The 20,468-nt window shown below is 44.3% G+C and overlaps 1 protein-coding gene across 2 annotated transcripts in view; it reads left to right on the top strand.

Moving 5' to 3' along the window:
- Positions 1–20,014, top strand: part of lrrc75a (leucine rich repeat containing 75A) — a 28,144-nt gene extending 8,130 nt beyond the window's left edge. For both annotated transcript variants that reach the window (XM_023982507.2, XM_023982508.1), the window contains 3 exons: positions 2,330–2,467; positions 10,941–11,053; positions 17,918–20,014. In XM_023982507.2, coding sequence (XP_023838275.1) covers positions 2,330–2,467; positions 10,941–11,053; positions 17,918–18,743 — 1,077 coding nt within the window. In that variant the 3' untranslated portion in view covers positions 18,744–20,014. The remainder of the gene's footprint in view (positions 1–2,329; positions 2,468–10,940; positions 11,054–17,917) is intronic.
- Positions 20,015–20,468: the final 454 nt, after the last annotated feature.

Below are 20,468 nucleotides of genomic sequence, written 5' to 3'. Positions count from 1 at the left end.
ATCAAAAAGAAAGGAGGACCAAGGCACTCTTCATATAATTAATTGAAATGCCTTTATTAGTATGGCATGTTCAATAGAAACAAAGTTGTTTAAAAACCGACGCGTTTCGGCTGCATGGCCTTCGTCAGGGAGTACAGAAAAAGGAGAATACAATGTCCTCTTTTGAAAGGCTTTTCCAATTAGCCCTAATTAGAAGAGGGAGTGGTTACCAACATGATTGACATGTTTTCATAAAAAACACTTTTTATGAATTTATTCATACTGTTTCATCCTTCCATGTGATATAGTCCCGACATAAATCTAGGGTTGCTAAGCCGGCTGGTCGTTTGTTCTATTGGTTCGGTTGCCAGAGATGCGACCCAGTCTAAGTATTTTTGTTCTGTATCTATGGATGCGACCAGGTTGTTTGTTCAAAGCTGTCTATTGCCATACTGGCTGGCAACGTTCTTATCCCTTACTTGCTAGCTAGCCAACTACGGCTAACTTACAGTCACGTCAAACAGTGCAGCCAGAATAACAGCAAAGTAGCTGCATTTGCGTTTGTTTAAGCTGTTTTCTAGTGACATTTATTTGGATATATCCATAACAAGGAGCTCATGAGGCACGATTTCGCCTGGCATAGAAAATGTGCTCTCATCAGGACACTGTTGTTCAGAGGAGCTAGCCAACAACACAGCTAACACAACCACTTCAAACTGAAGCTGGAAAGACTGCATCTAGCTACATTTAATTTAGTTTTACCTATATTCTATTGACATTCCTTGCTATATATCCATAAAAATTATGCCAGCTGATTCATGATTTCGAATGGCTGAGAAAAGCTCTCTGCCTTTCTGTCTCAGTCCGACACGTTCATTACTATGGGACAGCTGGAGATCGAATTTCTATATTGAAACAATGTTGCAAATGTCGGTGAAAAAGTCAGCAAGGTTTATACAAATCATGCCCTGAGTCCACACAGCAACAGGTTGATTAGAAACTAAACGTTTAATTCTGATACTGTTTGTCCTGCTAGTTGATTTGGGGGTACAAAACGGAATGAGAGAAAGAGATGTGGGGGGTAGACAGAGAGTGCCTGTTCTTCGAAAAAGACGGAGAGACTGAGAGAAGCATCTCAGTTCTCCGGCAACCAGGTGCACCCCGTTGTTGCCCGGATACCATGAAAATTCCCATTAAATGAGAATTGATGAATGAAGGGGCAGCTCTCTTAACACCTAATGTACCCGAAAAACTCTTAATTTCTCCTGAGTCCATTTTCAGTTTCTTATACATGGAGTACACTGCTTTGATGTTGAATGTGGCTGATTTATGTGGGAGGAATACTGCCAGATAAATTGAAAGACCGTTTATTGTCCTCACAACCCTCCCACTCACGCCACCATCATCACCAGCACCTTACAGTTCAAACAATTTTGTGACTTTAGTTGTCATAGTCATTCATTTTTAATAACAGACTACTGACATAATAAAATGCATGGCCTTTTCTTTACTAGAGGGTATTGCTCCTCAAGTCATTTTTTTTTCTTTCTGTCCTTTCTCTCTCTCCACCTCACTATCATTCTGCCTTTACCATGTTGTTTTTACCTTGGCTAGAACCATAGACCGCCCCTATCCCTCGCCAATTCGTGACCAATCTGGAACTGCAGCTACCTAAACCTGCTGTGCCGAAGATAACACAAAGAGATGGCAGATACATTTCCATTGAGGGGTTATCTATTTGCATAGCGGCTTGATTTCTTAAAGCTCGCTCGCCGGGCACGGGGAGAATTGGATCCCTCATGTCCTGTGACTCATCCAGCTGTCACGGACGCACACACACGTTAGGGAACCTATAAGCAAATTCAAGATCTTTGCATGAATTGGCAAAGACTTCCTGTGCCTGATGAAAAAGATTCAGGCTTCTGACATACAGCAAGCAGTCTCTTTCCAGGTGCCAAAATCTTTCCAGGTGCTGTTAGTATCTGAGTCAACGCTACGATTTAAGTGTTAAGTTTGCTTTAGCTGTGGTGAATGTTTACACTTCTGCTCATCCCACCTCTGAGTACAAGTCAATAAGGATGTGTGTTAGTTTCCTGTATGTCCGTCAGTCACTGTCACATAAACTAATGCAATATTGATATATTATGCAGGAGATTAATTATGTGTATTATATAGAGTTTGCCCTGACAATGTGGTATAACCTGGGGAAACCCAGGGCCTGAGTTATAGGCGATAAGTAGGAGGCAGAGTTTTTCCTGGTCCGGATCACATGGTTAGTGAAAACCGCTGGCTCTAATCATGTAACCCGGTTCTACATCTCTCCTGTCTCTCTCTGTCTCTGTGTGTGTAGGACTTGGGGATGGAGTCCACGTCTCTGGATGACGTGCTGTACCGTTACGCCAGCTTCAGGAACCTGGTGGACCCCATCACCCACGACCTCGTCATCAGCCTGGCCAGATACATCCAGTGCCCCCCCAAGACATGCCCGGTAGGACACCGAACACTCCATGCACACATCAACGTGTTAACACAACACGTGCAAGTACACATGTGCACACGCGGACACACACGTACACGTACGTGGGCATACACACATATACGCGCACGTGAAGTGCGTTGAGACCTAGTAAAAAGCGCATGTAAAAGCAATGTATTATTAATCCATTATTACATGCTACTCACAGATATGCTGGCCCGTCACGATATTACCTTTCAGCCTTATTTACTTCAGTGTGCTGGTGCAATGAGACCAGATCCTATCCTCCAGTCTTTGGCTGGGAAATTAGGTTATAAATGTGCTCTAAGTGTGCTTGTGTATGTAATGGTGTATATACATTTGTGTGTATCTCGGTGTGTGTATATCATATCCGTATGTGTGTGTGTCTGAGTGCGAGAGAGATGCACTATATATACAAAGTATGTGGACACCCCTTCAAATTAGTGGATTTGGGAGCTTCATGAAATGGGTTTCCATGGCCGAGCAGCCCCACACAAGCCTAAGATCACCAATGCCAAGCGTTGGCTGGAGTAGTGTAAAGCTTGCCTCCTTTGGACTCTGGAGCAGTGGAAATCTGGGTTTGGCAGATGCCAGGAGAACGCCACCTGCCCCAATGCATAGTGCCAACTGTAAAGTTTGGTGGAGTAGGAATAATGGTCTGGTGCTGTTTTTCGTGGTTCTTGGCCAATCTGTAACTGCAGGTACCTAAACCTGCTGTGCCGAAGATAACACACAGATATGGCAGATAGATAACCCCTCAATGGAAATGTATTTGCATAGCTGCTTGATTTCTTAAAGCTCGCTCACCGGGCACGGGTAGAATTGGATCCCTCATGTCCTGTGACTGATCCAGCTGTCACGAACACATACACATGTTATTCAATGATTACATTTCTCTAAAACAGGTTATAGGCTACATGTGCAGCACCAAGTCAGAACAGTAGGCTAAATTAAGAGGTGAAAATAGACCAAATTATTAGGCTGAGGCACATGGGCTACTAACAGCTTACTATACAACATACACTGAGTATTACTTTCTTAGCTACAGTATACAGTGCCTTCGGAAACTATTCAGACCCCTTGACTTTTTCCACATTTTGTTACGTTACAGCCTTATTCTAAAATTGATTAAATAAATAAAAATCCTACATTTTTGCAAATTTCTTACAAATTAAAAACAGAAATACCTTATTTACATAAGTATTCAGCCCCTTTGCTATGAGACTCGAGCTCTGGTGCATCCTGTTTCCATTGATCATCCTTGAGATGTTTTCACAACTTGATTTGAGTCCACCTGTGGTCAATTCAATTGATTGGACATGATTTGGAAAGACACACACCTGTCTATATAAGGTTCCACAGTTGACAGTGCATGTCAGAGCACAAACCATGCCATGAGGTCGAAGGAAATGTCCGTAGAGCTCCAAGACAGGATTGTGTCGAGTCACAGATCTGGGGAAGGGTACCAAAAAATGTCTGCAGCATTGAAGGTCCCCAAGAACACAGTGGCCTCCATCATTCTTAAATGGAAGATGTTTGGACCCATCAAAACTCTTCCTAGTGCTGGCCACCTGGCCAAACTGAGCAATCGGGGGAGAAGGGCCTTGGTCAGGAAGGTGACAAAAAACCTGATGGTCATTCTGACAGAGCTCTAGTGTTCCTCTGTAGAGTTGGGAGAACCTTCCAGAAGGACAGCCATCTCTGCAGCACTCCACCAATCAGGCCTTTATGGTAGAGTGGCCAGACGGAAGCCACTCCTCAGTAAAAGGCATATGACAGCCCGTTTGGAGTTTGCCAAAAGGCACCTAAAGGATTCTCAGACTATGAGAAACAAGATTCTCTGGTCTGATGAAACCAAGATGGAACTCTTTGTCCTGAATGCCAAGCGTCACGTCTGGAGGAAACCTGGCACCATCCCTACGGTGAAGCATGGTGGTGGCAACATCATGCTATGGGGATGTTTTTCAGCGACAGGGACTGGGAGACTAGTCAGGATCGAGGCAAAGATGAACGGAGCAAAGTACAGAGAGATCCTTGATGAAAACCTGCTCCAGAACGCTCAGGGCCTCAGACCGGGGCGAAGGTTCCCCTTCCAACAGGTTCCCCTTCCTAAGCACACAGCCAAGACAGCGCAGGCGTGGCATCGGGACAAGTCTGTGAATGTCCTTCAATGGCCCAGCCAGAGCCCGGACTTGAACCCTATCGAACATCTCAGGAGAGACCTGAAAATAGCTGTGCAGCAACGCACCACATCCAACCTGACAGAGCTTGAGAGGATCTGCACAGAAGAATGGAAGGTATTCCCCAAATACAGGTATGCCAAGCTTGTAACATCATACCCAAGAAGGCTCAATGCTGTAATCGCTGCCAAAGGTGCTTCAACAAAGTACTGAGTAAAGGGTGTGAATACTTATGTAAATGTGATATTTCAGTTTCAACATTTTTATAAATTAGCAATAATTACTAAAAACATATTTTTGCTTTGTCATTATGAGGTATTGTGTGTAGGTTGAAGAGGTAAAAAAATCAATTGAATACATTTTAGAAAAAGGCTGTAACGTAACATAAAGTCAAGGGGTCTGTATACTTTCCGAAGGCACTGTACATATTTCCCTGGCATATTACAGAATTTATGCAGCAGCATACAATACATTTTTGGACTCACCTTCTTGTGTTGTGCTCACTTGAACAGGAAGGTGGCGCGGCGGTCCTCCCTTGACATAAAACTTTGTCATCAAAGTCTGACATTCTCTGGATTTATGGTGCTTTCAAGACAACTTGAAAGACAACTGGGAACGCGTWAAAAAAAAAGTTGAATCACGATGATGTCAGTGATCTTCTGGTGGTAGTGCTAGAAAAAGGCCAGAGTTCCCGACTTACAATTCAAAGTTGGATGACCGTTCAAAACGTATTTTCCCAGCTGGAGCTTGTTTTTTTCCCCGAGTTCCCAGTTATCTTGAACTCAAGTCAGATTTCCCAGTACCGAGTTAACAGTTGTTTTGAGCGCGGCAGAAATCATGCTTCATTGACAGCATGGCCAATGTTGAATGTTTATCATTTTAAGCTTGGAAAAGAGACCCTTGAACCCAGAATTGGTACCACTCACCCATTCCACTGAATAGCAGGCTAATGATTGCGTTGCAATGCTTGCAGTTAGCCACTAATTCCTTCCAAACCACTCATTGTTACATTTGTGATTTCCAACTTGTTGTATAATGTTTATGTCCAATGACCGATGAGCACGATTTTATCTATAATTTCTCTTCAATATTTCTCTCCATATGACAAGGATTAAAAAGGATTTGCCAGTAGATTGTCGACTTGATTCATGATAATGACTGCTAGCTAAGATTTTGAAAATTGTGATGTTGACATGATCAGTCCAATCAAAGTTACTGAATATATATATATATATATATATGTGATTTGACGTCGTTTTATCTGTGGCCAATGACCTGGAGCCTTCTTGGATGGGCACTTCTAGTGTAACTCTATGACAGCGCCCAAGGGGCTTGAATATTCTAGCTCTGCCCTTAGATTTGTCAGTGACATTGCTCTGCCCCACCAGCCCTGAATGACGGGTCGCCACTGAGTACAGTGTATTGATGATCAGCTGGTGAGATGCTGTGACTGAAATCTAAATGCACTCGCATGAATGCCTGTAGGGATGTGAGGAGGGTCTCTGTCTCTCTCTGTGTGTGTGTGTGTGTGTGTGTGTGTGTGTGTGTGTGTGTGTGTGTGTGTGTGTGTGTGTGTGACCGGCTCGGAACTCCACATGGCATGAATAACATAACATCTCTGCATTTACCCACATACTGTATGTGATTAATAACAACACAATCATGCCCAGAAGGATTAAAATGACCTACCGTTGAATAACAGACTCCCATAAGGAGTTCAATCTGTTTTAGTTGAATCTATATATTATTATATTGAGATAGTTATGATGGATAAAGAAGGATTATACCTTTTGATTACACCCATGCCTAATCCTAAGCTTTTTCTAACAATCATGCTTCTGTCTTGCTCACTGAGCGAGATGATGAAAGGAGTTAGCGGTGGATAGATGGATGTGGCAACTAGGAAAGAGAGACAGATTTCACTAGTCATTATGGAAGGATAGACGCATGTCTTTCAGGGAGTGATAGAGAGAGATGGAGGGAAAGACGGAGGGAGGGAGAGGCAGAACGGTGGGAGGAACGACAGGCAGGCAGACAGACAGAGGGGAAAACGACAGACAGACAGACCAGCGGTGCCTTGTTCTCCTGTATGAGTCACACACTGAAAATACTGGCAGCCTTCCAAGCCTCAGTGCTGTTACTGCTCACAATGGAGCGAGCCCAGCATAATATTACCACACACACACAGATGGTAAACATCTCTATTTGTGTCGTAACCAGTGGTCTTTATTTTAATTTTTTTATAGTACTACTGATATTGACAACTGCATTGTTGGGAAAGCGCTTGGAAGAAAGTCATTTCACTGTAATTGTGCGCTTGATAATAAAACTTGAAACTTATAGAAAATGTGTCTGAAAGACTGATTCAGCCCACATTCCTCCTCTTACTGCTCTGCTTAGCCACAATTTGAACCCAAACTTAAAAAAAAAAAAAGAATAGCTTGGCAGATTGTGAACCCAGGTGTTTATTTTCGACTTCTCTTTTTCTCTCCCAGTCTGCTGCCGTTTTCAGCCCTGTAACAATTTACCAAATTAAATTCAAAGAACTGCGTTTGTACTGTGAGGGAACTGCTTGTGCTGAGTGGTTCGTGCAAGAAAACACAGTTGGGCTTTGTGGTAAACAGGAAGGATGAGCGATGGAAGATTGTTATTCATAACACCATGACGACGCATAACACCATGGGGAAACTAGTAGTCCACCTGCGCTACGAAGACACTATTTTGTTTCTGGGTACAGAGGAGAGAAACAGATTTATGTGTTGATGTAGTGGAGAGAGGGAAGAAAAGCAAGAAAGCACAGAAGGCAGGAAAAATTAGAGAGACTAGCTGAGAGATCAATCCCGGGGGGGAGAGTGTGTCTTAGTGTACACTGTAAAAATAGAAAGTCTCAAAACTCCATGATTGTGTAATGAAACCATGAAAAGTAGTGCACCTAAGCTGAGATCTGGTGTTTGAAGGGTGCTTGAATGTAAACCCAATGTAAGTGTTCTGATACACTGAATGGGTTTTAAAACAGAGCTGTCTCAATAAAGTGTCAAAATACCCCCAAATATCTTTTTATAAAATGTATGCAAGTCGTTTCAATGATTTGTTAATTTCATTTTACCAAAATAATTGAAATCCAACTTAAAATGTTTCTCTAAATGTAAGTATATTTCATGAGGATAACAAAAGAGAGAGAATAGAGTGATTGAAGTCATTGGAAAACTGGTTTAATTACCTTGCATTTCCTATCTTGCCACGACTCTGTTTTTAGAGGATTGTGGCCCCCAATTGTTTGGAGGACTTCATGATTATTTTACTGTCACATTCGTTGTATGGAGGAAGAGAGGAGGACCAAGGCGCAGCGTGATACGAATACATTCTTCTATTTATTAATAACGAAACGAAGAACACCTAAACAAACTAATCAAAACAACAAAACGAACGTGAAGCTATATATATATAAAGTGCAGACACAAGCAACCAATACATAGACAATAACCCACGAAATCCCTAAAGAATATGGCTGCCTAAATATGGTTCCCAATCAGAGACAATGATAAACAGCTGCCTCTAATTGAGAACCAATCTAGGCAACCATAGACATACAAACACCTAGACTAGAAAACACCCCATAAACATACAAAACCCCTAGACTAGACAAAACACATAAATCCCCCATGTCACACCCTGACCTAACCAAAATAATAAAGAAAACAAAGATAACTAAGGCCAGGGCGTGACATTTACACAATCTTGTATTCATGTTTGAAGAAAAAAGTATATTTCTATATTAGTATTAAGCTTGTTGTGCCATGAGGTGTAATGGATCATAGCTATCAAAACCGTCAGGCAAACTGAGGTTCAGTGAGGACAGCACCCAGTCCCACATTCAAGATTGTCAATGGAAGAGGCAAGTGCAGAATCCTCAGTTCTTGCAGTTCAACCTCCAGTTACTGCTGGTGGTTTGAATACTGTGCTTGACAATGCCTGCCGAAAGGTATATAATGGCAAATTATCAAATATATAAAACGATATTACAGAAAAAGTATGTAATTCTCCACTAAACAGGATTAAAACATCATAATTGTGTTTAGAAGCATTAGAGAAAGGAAACGGCACCAAAAGAGAAGGTACCTAATTCTGCACAAAACACGGAACACCAAAATAGTGTTTTCAACCTTTTCTGTTAGTGCTCCCAGTCCCTGGCAAGGTGTTGCACAATACTTGATTAAGTGGTCTGTAATGTAATGTTTCAAAACTTCTCAGGATGATGTGTTTCAATACTCCAGCAGAGTTGGTGGCAGCTCAGTTGCCACAGTGTAGAGAGGAGAGGAGTGGAGAGTGCTGTGAGGCCCAACGGTGAGGTGCTGAGTTTCTGATGCCTCTGTCAGTAGGGGACTGCAGCCTGTCTACAGGGACAGAGAGCAGAGCAGCTCTGCCCTGTGTCACAGTGACACTCACGCACACACACACACACACACACACACACACACACACACACACAACTATATATATACACTCACGCAGCCAGCCATACCACACAGGGGAATGCATACTGACCGTACTGCACTTCCTTTGAGATGGTTTTGATTGGGTCTTAGGAGAGGAGACAGTGGGGAGTTGGTAGGTTTGAATTCATTATCTGTCCTTGTCATGTTTATTGTGAAGGTCAGGTAGTCAAATAGAACAGAACCGGAGAGAGGTTTACAGTGCAGATTGCATCCCAAGTGTGTGTGCGACGTTTCATTTTGATAGAGTGCTATACAGCTGATAGATAGCTACATGACTGAAGGAAAACCAGAGCCCCATATATATGTAAATAAATGTCTCTGAGGAAAAGCATAGCTGCCTCTCCCTTCCTACTACCACAACAGTGTTGTTCTACAGTACAGTGTAATCCTGTACATGTCTGTCTGTGTGTCGGTCTGAGACAGAGTCTGCTGGTTGTTGTAGACATAATAGGCCAGTGGACACAGCATGGAGAGGAATCCCTCGGTCCCAGCATATGCTGCTAGCCTGCTGCTGCCTGTATCAGATCAGTGGGGAAAGGCCTCATCCCAAATGGCACCCGGTTCCCTTAGTAGTGCACTACTTTTGACCAGATCCATATGGGCCCAGGTCAAAAGGAGTGGACAATGTAGGGAATAGGTTGCCATTTGGGTCATGGTGAGTTAGTGCAGAGTATTGATAATCAGTAACAGACTGGTCGATACCTCCTGTTCCCCTCTCCACACAACTGTTCAGACAGAGAGACACCACAAACAGGTTTATTACACAGCCAAATTGAGATAGATACTTAGAACGGCTTATAACGAATGACTGTAAATATCTCATATTTGATCAACATGTGGTAACAATATTGGTTAACATCATAGCCTTTAGTGAACACACATCTGCTCAAAGGAAATTGCAAGAGCTATAAAATCCTGTGTTACTGTACTACGGGCATCCACACACAATCATATAATCCACAAGATGCGTATTTGGCGGTACACATGCTTGGTATAGTTACCACGTCAGTAGGGCTCGCTGAACGAGTGGAGGAGAAAGTGGAGACATCAATAATGTAATATGTCTTACCTCCAGAGGACACAGGCAGGGAGCTGGAAACAATGAACACACACACACACACACACACACACACGCTTGGAACAAAGCAGCAACAGGGCAGACCCTTGAACCTCTTACCAATCTCTCCCTGAATAACAAACCTAAGTGGCCGCCTATAATGGCTTTGTTTTCATTCCTAGGGATCTTACCACCAACAGCACATACTGGCCTTCTGGGACGATGACCTAGGTGCAGAATAGCAGAGATTAACCAATAGGGCGTCGATATGACCTCACAGACAATAATGACCTGTATAATATCTTTTCATACCCGTGCCACCCTTCACTTTTTTCCTCTGACGGCCATGGTAAGAGCATTCCATGTTCTCCGTAAAATGTGTTATATGTCCCTGTGGGTTGTGTTTACCTGTGTAGTTGTTGTGAAAAACTGGCGTCGATACGTAGTGCTTTTGGAGAGCGAGAGAGAGAGGGAGAGCGAGAGAGAGAGAGAGGGGGGGGGGGAGAGAGAGATAACACATGGTATAACCCAGGGCCTGAGTCCATCAGGAGGCCACACAGCGTTCAGTGCAGTCCCTCAGCTCCTCTCCTGTCATCACAGACGAAGGAAGACGTGTTTGTGTGCTACAACTCAGCTCCTCTGGTCCCCTGTCAGCCAATATTAACCTACGCTGTCTGTTTTTCTCTCTTTCCCTCTTACGTTCTTTCTTTCCTTCTCTCTCTCTCTGTCAGGGGGAGGATTCTCTGGGTGCCATGGAGAAGGTGTGTCGCCAGCTGACCTATCACCTGAGCCCACACTCACAGTGGAGACGGCAGGGCATACTGAAGAGGAAGCCGCAGGCATGGTGAGGAGACAGGGGAAACGTCGTGCGTGCGCGCCTACATGTGTGTATCACATGGGCATGTGGTGCCCTCTGATGGGTCACTAGAGCTAGAGAGAAAGTTTGGTCAAAGGCAGCATACACACACAGAAGAKGCTATGATTATTTATTTATATGTGCGAAGGTTTGTCAAATGTACGTTTCTCATTTCCTAATGTAATTCTGGATCAGTGTGGACTGGCGCACTCTTTGGCCTACACGCAAAAACTGCAGGCTTGCACGGGCAGGCCTTTTTTGCTGTTAATTAATGTAATTAGTTCGTGCAAATAAAAGGCTTGACGTGGCGTCTTGGGCCGAAGGATCGGACTGAATCATCGTTTCACCTGGCATCCTCCCTGATTTCCCAGTTCCTTCCTCATTGGTCAATGCAGAGGAAGTCACGAAAATGCCACATAATCTGGTGTATGTGTCTGGCTTGGTCCAGTCTAACTCAACTAAAACAAGACGTGCGTGCGTGTGTGTGTGTGTGTGTGTGTGTGTGTGTGTGTGTGTGTGTGTGTGTGTGTGTGTGTGTGTGTGTGTGTGTGTGTGTGTGTGTGTGTGTGTGTGTGTGTGTGTGTGTGTGTGTGTGTGTGTGTGTGTGTGTGTGTGTGTGAGACTGTGTGTGACTGTGTGTGACTGTGCGTGTGTGACTGTGCGTGTGTGACTGTGCGTGTGTGTTTCTGTATAAATCTAATCTAGAGCAAATCTTATCTCGTCTTTTCATTCATCATCTATTCCCAGAAGCCTTCACTCTGCCCCTAGCTCTAACTGTTCTACCCGTTAGTACATTGATGAATGGGAGTAATATTTACTCAGCTAAGTGAGTCAGTGAATGACAGCGCCACAGATGGGTGTGTGTGCTGCACCCTCCCCATCAGTACTGCAGATCTTCTAACTCTCATAGCTGTGCAATATATGGCGCAGCTGCTGCACTGTATACAACTGGTGATGTAGTGTGTGTGTGTGTGTATTCCTGTGTAACAACTTCCAAAGTGTGTTATGGTGTAACTTTCCATATAGCGTGTAATGGGTCCGTTGACCCCGGAGGTGGTTATTACAGGGGCCCAGCGGTGGTGTTTATATCCCCAGAGCTCTTGCCTYAGCCTTTTCTTTCAGTGCCACACCACACTTACCACACACACCACACACACCACACTCACCACACACACACTGGGGTACAGATGTTCCTCAGCTCCCTCTGTCTCCAGTCTCTCTTACCTTTACAGCTCTGAGCTCTACTATCGCCTGCTATTGTTCCACAGCGTAATCACCATAGAAATAGGATCCGTAGAAGGGAAAATACTACGCCTACGCAGTAGCCCAGACAACAGGGTTCTAATCACGTTAGCACTGTACACGGCTCTGACCATAGAAATATAATTATATTTATATTGCTCTGACAGGACAGTGCAATTACCATATCATTAAAATGATGACTGTTCTGGTCATTGTACTTCTATGGTAATCACAATGGACTTTGAGATTTATGTACAGTGCTGTGATTAACACCCCTGTTTCTGTGACCTACCTCGTGGGCGTTCTTCCTCAGTACGGCGTCTGTGTGTTTGTGTCTCAGGAGAGATGCATTCTATTTGTCCGTTCTACTGTTTGTCAGATCGAGGCTGATGTCGTTGATTATGGACTGGGTTTTGGACTGGGTGCATAGATCACTAAGGCTAGTTTACTGTCGCCCACCAGTATGTCATTTGAAAATGGTTTTGAGAAGGTTATTGTGACACGGTTTGCTAGTGATGAAAACTCCTTCTTGTCACGTAGTCTGAAGTGCCTGGGTCCTATTGTAGAGAAGCACTGTGCATGTCAGTGCCTMCCGGGTCCTCCTTGACTCCATCCTTGACACCATTCCATCCGTAATTACAGAGGTAGCTAGAGGAAACCTCTTTAATATCTCCACCTCACTGCATATAATCAGACCTAGGCTTCAAATACTTTGACTGTTTGCTTTAGTCTGCCTGGACTTACAGGGGGCGGGCMTTTGGGACAATTGGGACTATTCCATTGGCTCTATAGCGCAAGGCAAACTCAAAGCGAGCCTAGCTAAAGTATTTGAAATGATTGCAAAATTTGAACCCAGGTCTGCATATAATGTGTTCTGTGGATCACTTTAGCTTTATCTCCGTGAATCTTGTCTCCGGGCCCCTGTCTCTGTGGTGGAGGAGTTGGGGCCCTTAATGCCTTTTGCCATGGGTTTCATTAGCCGCTAGCTAATTAGTATGGGGGACAGGAGCACTGGAGGAGAGGGCTCATCTRCTCCTCCTCCTCTGCCGTTGCTGTCACATACACTCTGCCTCAGCTCTGGACTGGTCATGACCTCAGCACCCACCGCGCACACACAAACACACGAAAGGACACACACACACACGTATAGATGGACACACACATATGGAGACACGCACGCACACACACAKTGCTTCTTCCAGGGGAAACTGCGTGACTGAGTTGTGCCAGCCCCTAAGCCCCATTTCCAGTTCAAGTGGTTATTGGTTAAAAAAAAGTACTTGGAAACCTAATGAGTGAACTTCCCCTAGTTAGATACTGAACCGTAGTCTTGATAAATGTTGAGGATGGCTTTGTAATTGGGCAGTGGCTGACTCAGCCTTAAACAGGAAATATAATTTGTCCTGGGGGCCTCCCGAGTGGTGCAGCGGTCTTAGGCGTTACTACAGACCCGGGTTCATTCCCGGTGCTGTGCCCAATCCGGCCGTGGCCGGGAGTCCCATTAGGACGGCACACAATTTGCATCATCGTGCTCTAGCGACTCCTTGTGGCGGGCCGGGTGCCTGCAGGCTGACCCCGGTCGCCAGTTGAACGGTGTTTCCTCCGACACATTGGTGCGGCTGGCTTCTGGGTTAAGCTGGCGGGTGTTAAGGAGCGTGGTTAGGCGGGTCATGTTTCGGAGGAGGCATGATTCCACCTTCGCCTCTCCCGAGCCTGTTGGGGAGTTGCAGCAATGAGACAAGATCGAAAATTGGGGAGATAAAAAAAAATATATATATATATTAGAATGGATAAGGAATGTCAAGGTAGGAAATGTTGAAAGATAACTATAATAAATAGAAACGAGATGTGGTTGTGTGTGTACATTACCCTCCTTAAGGTCCCGTGTGGCTTAGTTGGTAGAGGATGGCGCTTGCAACGCCAGGGTTGTGGGTTCAATTCCCACAGGGGACCAGTACGCTACAATATGATATGCTCTCACTACTGTAAATTCTTGTGGATAAGAGTGGTTGCTAATTGATCATGTTCTTATATGAAAAAAAGGATACTAGCTGTTGTTCTTTAGAATTGAAAGGCTTTAAGCAGTCTCTGCATTGGAGTGAGGATCAGCTAACTAAAAATAACAGCACTGTTCCCTGCAGCAAGACAGCAACTGACAGTGATGACCACTGGAAGCCAAGAGAGAACAGATGCTTAGCCACCAAGTAAGCAACTGTCAAATTAAGAATAGCGCATGTATGTCAGGCCTACACAAAACAATGTGGCAACTGTAATGATCTGAGAAGTGGAGTTGAATGTGGTGATAGAGATAATGGAGCAGTAATCGGGGCCAACCGTAGCTCTGCCCGTCTCCCATAGAGACAGATGACCAGGATAAGGTGAGACACACACACACACGGGAAAAGTGATATCATCTTTGCTGTCAATGGACTAGCTGAGACCTAAGTGTAATTTAATACCACACTCATGATATTGCAATGGCACTGTGCTGTCACGAGGGTTGAGTTATGTCACTGAACAATGGTGTCACCAGGTCACCAAGGGTCAGAGATTTGTGTGAAGCTCACTCGACAGTGAGCTTCACACAAGTCACAAGTCACTTTAATAATAACTAGTGACTTTAATAATGTTTAAATAATGTTTACATACTGCTTTACTCATCTCGTATGTATATACTGTATTCTGCTCAATCTAATATTTATATCTTAATTCCATTTTTTTTAACTTTTAGATTTGTGTGTGTTGTGAATCGTTTTTAGATACTACTGCGCTGTTAGATACTACTGCGCTGTTGGAGCTAGGAACACAAGCATTTCGATACACCCGCAATAACATCTGCTAAATATGTGTATGTGACCAATAAAATGTGATTGGATTTGATTTGAGGTATAATCTATTGTCTATCCTTGAGGGTAAACAGTGATTTACTCGTATTATCATAAACAATTAATGTGATATAATTTGTTTGTTATTGGGGTTAAACAGATGAGCTGTGTTTTACATTAGAAACTAAGTTAGATGAAAAGAAAGGATAAAACTTTGAAAAAATGTCTTGGTTGGCTAGATCGGTCCCCGTGTGGTATGTAGTATGTGGTACAAGCATTTCGCTACACCCGCAATAATATCTGCTAAATATGTGTATGTGACCAATAACATTTGATTACTAAGCCCTAAGGACTCCTGTGTCTGAGAGGAAGAGATCTTGGCTCAGCGTTGCTCTAGCATAAAGCGTGGGATTTAAATGTATGTTGTTAGTCGATCTTCTGGAGAAAGGTCCCCATGTGGTATGTAGTATCTAAGCCCTGAGGTCCTGACTCCTGTGTCTGAGAGGGAGAGAACTCGGCTCAGCGTTGCTCTAGCATAAAGCGTGGGATTCTGGTCGGAAGCCAGGCTGATAGTGTGGGATTGATGTCCTGTACACCGGWTTCATCTGTTTCTATTTACYTTCTGCTCTGCTTTTTAGATTTGTTAGTTAAAACTATCGGGGGAGAAGTCACAGGGAGAATGCTGAAAGGGAGCCAGAGATCCATCATGAGGTCATAACCCAGGGACCATTGACTTCGACTCATAGACAAATAATAAATGGAACGGATATTTAAGTCAACATTCCGTGTTGGGTGGGCCGTCAGCCATGTGACTGTACTATCAATTGTACAGCGTCTGAAGGATTTTCCCGTTCTAGTAATTCCATTTGTTTGCTACGACCCAATTCCCATAAAAAGCCATTAGCTTGAGAGAAGTTATAAAATCTTTTTTGTTTTAAGTAATTAATAACAAAACAAAATCTGGACTGATTTAGCAGCATAAGTGGGACTACACCATGTCTCAATGTTGGTGACGGATTAGAGCGGAGTGCTTGACCCAAAGAATTATACCGGATTTTCACGTTCAAGTCAATGTTCTGTGATTAGTCCCTTCTTGTAATTCTATGCCTGGACCAACTAATAAATGGGTTTCTTTGGCTCACATCCTAGCACTACACAGCCATTGGGAGGGAGATTTACTATTGTTACGGTAAATTCCTAATTAAGCAACAAAAAAAATGTGTGTGGGGGGGTTGAGTAATAATTGGGGTCCAGACCTCATTCTGCCTCACATGCATTGTATTCTTTTGTACCTGGAAGACGTTCAAGTCTGATCTCACTTTTGCTTTTTTATGGCATAAAATGCAGAGCAGGCCTTTGTTCAGTTCAGTTTGTTCACTGCCAAGCACTAGACTTCTGCTGTGCTGAGTGCATTTTCACTTTATAACAGTTGTTTTTCTTCTTCTGTCCCTCGAGGTCTGGATTATCTGGACCCACTCACTTTCTCAATCACTTTCTTTCAATTTATCTCCCCTTTCTTTCAATTTATCTCCACTTATTTTCTATTTATCTCCACTTTCTTTCAATGTATCTCCACTTTCTTTCAATGTATCTCCACTTTCTTTCTATTTATCTCCACTTTCTTTCTAGTTTTCATTTCATTCTGTGGTCATTTTTAGGTTGAGAGTCCAAACTGAGCAAACAATATTGCCAATCAGTGTTTTACTTCTTGTTGTAAAATAAGTAGCCTTGGCTTGTGCAAGCTGGAGTGGCAGCCTATCTCTGGTTCTAAAGCATGAGGTGGCTTGATGTACAAGTACACCCCCCTGGGCAGCGAACTAGTCTATCGCAGGGCATTACCCACAATCTATTTCCCTAATGCTGAGTGCCAAGCAGAGACCTATCAGGTTCCATTTTTACAGTCTTTGGTATGACTTGGCATTGAACTCCCAAACTTCCAATCTCTGGGCAAATACTCTAACCACAAGGCCACTGCATTGTCTACTGCTTGTTGACTGGTGTCAAAAAGACCCCTCTGTATCATCTCCTCATCCAAACTCACATCGCTGGAATCATTATGTTATTATGACTCATAGTGACCAAATTGAAAGACACTCCACACCTGGGTGTCAACCACAGTATTAAGACACAAGCTTATGCCAAAATGCGTGAACACTCTAGCTGTGCCACAGAGAGCCACTTCTTTGTTTCGGTGAGGTCGGCAGAAAATCTCCCACAGTTCACTCTCATCGCATTTGTTTGGATCATATGGACAGATTTGCAAACTGAAACGCAACACGGACTGGCAGACTACTAATTATGCAGAAACTTAAACATCTCTCTCTCTCTCTCCCCATCTCTCCTCCTCTATCTCTCTGCAAACCTTTCTATGTAAGCGGGTGAACCCATTTCTCACATCTCTGCCCCTCAGCACATGAAGTGTCAGCAAATGGTGAAAACAACCGCATTACAGATAGTAATGTAATTGATCTACCTACCTGTCGCTACYCCTGGGGCTCCATGCTCCTGCTGTCCTTGTCTCATCACAGGCTCTTCTAACGGTCTAGTAATGTAATATCCTTCCTGTCAGGGGGATGGTGCTCTCACCATCCCCCTGAGATAGCTCACCCCGATAGTTTTATTGACTGTATGATAAATTAACCTTTACCATGTTTTGTGCTTGGGAAAATTACAATTTGCATACACATTTTGCATTGGAGATATTAAATAGATTTACCTACAGTTTGGTCAACACGCATCGTGACATGTAACTGATTACTTCTCCCCCCCACCCTTTGCCTTCCAGTCTCAAGGTGATGCTGTCGACCCCTCCCCCTAACGGGGCGCTGGACCTTTCGGGCATCCCCCTGACGGTGCGTGACATGGAGCGCCTGTGTGCCTACCTGCAGCGCCACGCGCCCATCATCTGCAGCCTGGAGCTGGGCTTCACCGAGCTCACCGACGACGCCTTCCTCCTCCTCCTGCCCACGCTGGCCGCCCTGCCCCGCCTGGAGACCCTGGCCCTCAACGGCAACCGYCTGACCCGTGCRGTCCTCAAGGAGCTYACGGARAGCCTGAAGGACCCGGCCAGCTTCCCCAGTGTCACGTGGATCGACCTGGGCAACAACGTGGACATCTTCTCCCTGCCCCAGCCCTTCCTGGTGAGTCTGAGGAAGCGCTGCCCCAAGCAAGGCAACCTGCCCACCATCCTGGAGTTTGGTGAGAGCCAGGCCAGCGAGCCTGAGGGGAGGGTGGGGGATGATGACGATGACAGGGATGACATCAACAGGACAGAGAGCATGGATGAGCTGAGGTCGGAGGTGGAGATGGACGGAGAGACGGAGATTGAGGAGATGATGGAAGAGTTGCTGGACTTTGACCTGGAGGTGCAGGGGAAGGAGAACGAGATCGAGGACAGCATGTGGACAATGGAGGAGCAGAGGAGGGAGGAGACACGGGGACAGGGAATTAGGAAGATGGTGGAGAGGGTGGAGCTAGAGGAGGAAGACACACAGAGTCAGTCCTCCCACTTGTCGTGCTCCAGCCAATCGCAGCATTCTTCTGGAGTGGTTGAACTGATGAAGGAGGAAGAAGGAGAGGAGGGGACTGATCACTTAGACCACCTGACCTGAGCAAGAACCCCGGTCCACTCTGCTTGGAACTTACCCTCCCACGTTTTGTCTAGAATGAGAAGAGAGCAGTACCAGCAAGCAGTGAACGTTCGTATAACGTTAGGTAACGTTCTTGGAATGCATAGGTAACCGGAAATTGTTTCCTGGGTTGGACATCTGGGGGAGGGGCTCTGTCATCTCAACCGACTGGAATAGTTCCGGAATAACCAACTGATCTGGGTGGACTGTTCGTCCACGGATGTACAGTTTAGGGAGATGACAATCCAGGTTGAAAGAGGACGTTTGTGATAACTGTTATTGTTGTTTCATTATGAATTAGGATTATAATCCTCTGTAGTAAAGAGTAATAGATATATTATATATCAAATGTAGAAAACAAATAAACATTTTCTAATAATGGGTATGTCATATCTGGCACGTATGAGATGTTTCATTCAGGTTTTACTCCCTGCTCATCCTGTCCTATAGTTGGATGAATGCCTATGTGCCAGCCACTTGTTCCCCTGTTGGTGGTGAGACTGTATGTCAGAGAGAGAGAGAGACAGACAGATGGCTGACGGATGGACAGACAAACAGACAGGTAGAAAGACAGAAGAAGAGCGGTAATCCCAGACAGCTTTGGTCTGTGAAAAAGCTTGCATCTTTCTCTCTGATACTACAGTACGTCTGTGTCTCTATCTCTCTGACCAGCGCTCTCTTCACCAATCCTACCTACCCAGTATTTTTTTATGCATATGCGTGCTCCAGTGTGTCGATTTCCGATGTGATCTGAGTGCAGTGAGAGAAACAAGTGCTATTGGCGGAAAGAATTGATGGAAACCAAAAAAAAGATTGGTTGTAAGGCGGGTTAAAAGATGTTGACTATAAGGCTCATGATTGTAAAGCATGTGAGGGAGGAGTCTGTTACTGTGACGAAAAGCACTGTTTAGGCTAAGGAAAAGGGCTTAGGAGCTACGGTGACAGGAGCTACGGTGACAGGCGCAACGGCGACAGGCGCTACGGCGACAGGAGCTATAACAACCCATCTTTAGTAGCCTCACTTGTTCCCTTTATCCCTGCCAGTCATGTAGAGTGCACGTATCACTTATAACTTTTGTATCAACACGTTTAATAGGATTTTGTTGTGTGGTTACAACAATGCCATCTAACATGGACTGTCTCTAGGCTACGGCTATAGAACATTCCCTCATTCTCAGTAACTATGTAGCTCTCGCACAGCGTATGTTTTCCCATTTGTAACAACGGTCTAATAAAAAACGCTTTAAGAATTAGGATTATGCGCTTCATCTTCTTTGTTAATTGTGTATATGAGGTACCTTATGCCTTTTAAGGGCAGTGACATGGGGTTATGTGTCAGCCGAGGTGAATGCAATTGGGTCCAGATATTCAATGTCAGTTCTCAGAAGTGTAATTCCTCAAAACTATTATCATCCCCCAAACAGATAGACATTTGTGCTGATAATGTGGTTACTATACTGTAAATGAGAAGAGTGTGTATTCTGTTCTCAGGCTTACTCCTATCTGAGACATGTCTTATTCATTCAAGTCTTTCTTATTTCAGGGAGAGTCCAGTTGAACACAATGTTGTGTGTATGTGGGTCTATAGGAGATGTCATGGACGAGTTCACTGTCTATGTTCCACTGTGTCTCTGATGAATTTCTCTGTGCGAGTGCTTTGTCTGTCTGGGCGCAGTCTCTTGTGTCTCGATGGCTGGTTTTGGGAGG

This window comes from Salvelinus sp. IW2-2015, linkage group LG4p, assembly GCF_002910315.2.
Source record: "Salvelinus sp. IW2-2015 linkage group LG4p, ASM291031v2, whole genome shotgun sequence".
In the NCBI taxonomy this organism is placed as follows: domain Eukaryota; kingdom Metazoa; phylum Chordata; class Actinopteri; order Salmoniformes; family Salmonidae; genus Salvelinus; species Salvelinus sp. IW2-2015.
This window is presented reverse-complemented; position numbering and strand designations above follow the sequence as displayed.